This window comes from Limulus polyphemus, unplaced genomic scaffold (assembly GCF_000517525.1).
Source record: "Limulus polyphemus unplaced genomic scaffold, Limulus_polyphemus-2.1.2 Scaffold576, whole genome shotgun sequence".
Lineage (NCBI taxonomy): Eukaryota > Metazoa > Arthropoda > Merostomata > Xiphosura > Limulidae > Limulus > Limulus polyphemus.
This window is the reverse complement of record NW_013666186.1, coordinates 178,763-181,641: the sequence shown is the minus strand read 5'-3', so window position 1 is coordinate 181,641 and position 2,879 is coordinate 178,763. Positions and strand designations below refer to the sequence as shown.

The following is a 2,879-nucleotide window of genomic DNA, read 5'->3' as shown; positions in this document are numbered from 1 at the left end:
GTTAAAGCTTGATTTTGTGATGACAAAAAAAAAAAATACAAAAAATAGTATATATATATACATAGACAAATCTAACATTTCAGCATTAATTGTATGCACAAAATTCTACAGGTTGAAACTACAGGTTTTATGTACATGTATATTAATTATCAGAAACTTTTTAAGATTTAAGTATTCCATATATTCTACTTCATAACTATTTTTTTCCATTTAATTATAGACATTTATTTGGTATACTAGATACTTTTTAATTAAGGTTTAACATATTTCTGTGTATGTGTTGTAGCCCATTATAGATGCAGCATTTTCACCGGAAGGTACAGCTTTAGCTACAGCCAGTTTAGACGGTGAAGTAAAATTTTTCCAGGTCTACATGCAAAACAAATCTACTTCTCCAAGGTAGAATTATCATTTATATATATATATATGTGTGATTCTGTAATCTTTAAGTACTAGCTAGGCTTACATTATTAAATATTATAAATGGTATGTATTTCAGTAAATTTCATGATGTGTGAACATAGATATCAAATCCTTTACATAACAGGTTACTTACATGGTCACACTCAAAGAAGAGGAACTTCAGTCATTATGTATCCTGCAGTTGTGAGACTGTAATTTTTACTTTTATTGATTTTTGTATATAAAACACCTCCAAAACCTTATTGCATCTCTAGTGAACCACATGCTAGTTAACTTAGAATAGTGATTTTTTTTTTTCAGAGTTGAGATGTTTTAAACTTTATTTTGTAGGAATATAACTAATAAGCTTGAGACAGTTTTTATAAAACCACAAACTTCTTTAATCAGTTTTCAATTTCTTTCATTCTTATAACTTTAGTCCTGTGACATTTATAACAGGATGTTTCACTTTTCCTGATTTTTGTGCATAGCCATTATATTCTAAGAAAATATCATTTGGTCAATCATACTGATTTAACTCCCTTATGATTTTTTATTACCATCAGATTATTTTCGTAGAGACAAAATTCTTTATCCTTGTACTTTATATTGTTACTCATTTGTACAGTTTCCTATCAAACATAACTGTAACATGTCAGCTTAAATGCAATAGTTATGTTCTTAATATTCTTTAGATGTTTGCACCAGTGGATTCCTCATGAAGGAAAACCCTTGTCATGTCTGTTTTTTTTGGACAATCATAAAGATCCTAAACCAGAGTAAGTTGTATGATTTGTTCTTCCATTAGTTTATCAAAAATTTCAAGTAAATCAGAGATACGAGTGTACTGGAATTTTGATAGAAGTGGTAATTTGTTTATATAACTACCTTGTCTTTGTTTAATATCTTGCTGTTAATCATTTTCATTTGAACATCTTGATGTTAATCATTTATAACATCTTCAGTGTGCATCTTGCAGATAATCATCTTTGGTTAAGTTTTTGCTATAAACCATTGTTCAATATTTTGCTGTTCAGCTTTGAGTTTCATAAACTTTTCTTTTACAGTTTTCAACTTCTAAGTTTTTGTTTGTCCTTGGTTTTAATTTTCTGTTTATCATTTCTCTCATCTGTTTTGCAGTTATTATATTTTTTGCACTTCTAGTGTTCACATTTGCATGTCAAATTTGAGTTTATCCTTTTACTTTTAACTTTGAGGTTCTGGTTTTGATTACAGACTTTATACTGCTATTTCTTGTAGTCATTGCTACTACTTAAAATATTTTTTAAAATAATTATCCATTATTTTTTAACAAAGACAGATAGTTAAGAAACTACACATTTGAACATTTTATATTTTATATTGTGTAAAAGGTAATGGTATGAATATGATTTATTGTGAGAAGATTAAAATTATTTTTTGTGTACTTGTGGATTTGACTTTTTAAATCATATAAGTAACAAGAGATTGATATGATCTTGCATATTTAATTAACTCTTTCCATACGGGCTATGTGCATTGCATTTAATTCATAACCATCAAATTCACCATGAAATTAGTCATACTATAACTTTTGATAATGTATGCATATCTTCATGAAAATTTGCACACTATTAGTAAATATTACAAGTCGTTTGGACACAAAAAAAAATCACATTTTGTAATAAAGGATTTTTGCTAAACATTTTTCTATGAATATATGGAGTCAAACTCATTGTTTATGGCTCAGAGTGCAAAGTGATTTTCATGTTTAGATTAAAAATACTTTTCTTCATCTGAAAATTCTCAAATTCATATGAATAATCTCTAAAATTTCCTAAAAAAATATCAAATGTTGTTTTTCAGAAACATTTTATATTTTATATGTTATTTACTCTACCCTAACTCAATTTGACCAACCTCATAACTACCATAAAAAATATGAAATAAATCTAAAGTACTTTCTTTTTCTTTCTAGAATGACTTCCAATTGTAACATGAAACTACATTTGTTTATCCTAAATAGCTTTAAACTTGTGGTATACATCTGTTTTTCATAAATTTTATTGTTTTATTGCCCTTTTAATCGTATTTAACTAATATTCCTGCCGCACAAGCTGTAAATCAATTGGCAAATGTGTAGATCATGTTAACCTCTCGAAATACATAATGCTCAGGCTACCTGAGGGCTGCTCATGAGTGAACCATGTGAAAATTTTATTATTATTATTATTCTTTATCTTACCTAATCTAACCTTATATAACCTAAAATGTTTTCTCATCCTTTCTAATGTTATTTCTCCATTTCGTTCTTTTGAATCAAGATTTCAATGAGGCTGGTTGTGTCTTTTATATGCTCGAAATTTCATATTGTTTTTAGACCCAAATATAGTTTAGTTACTAAATTGATAAATTATAGTAGAATTCTATGGTGTTGATGCAGTAATTTATGATTTTTTAGTTATTCAAAAGTATATATATATATATATATATATATA

At 27.1% G+C, this 2,879-nt stretch overlaps 1 protein-coding gene across 1 annotated transcript in view; it reads left to right on the top strand.

The window, feature by feature from the left end:
* Nucleotides 1-2,879, top strand: part of LOC106459210 (enhancer of mRNA-decapping protein 4-like) — a 161,540-nt gene that overhangs the window by 53,648 nt on the left and 105,013 nt on the right. The window contains exons 9-10 of the mRNA XM_022385655.1: nucleotides 287-399; nucleotides 1,098-1,181. Of these exons, the coding sequence (XP_022241363.1) occupies nucleotides 287-399; nucleotides 1,098-1,181 (197 nt within the window). The remainder of the gene's footprint in view (nucleotides 1-286; nucleotides 400-1,097; nucleotides 1,182-2,879) is intronic.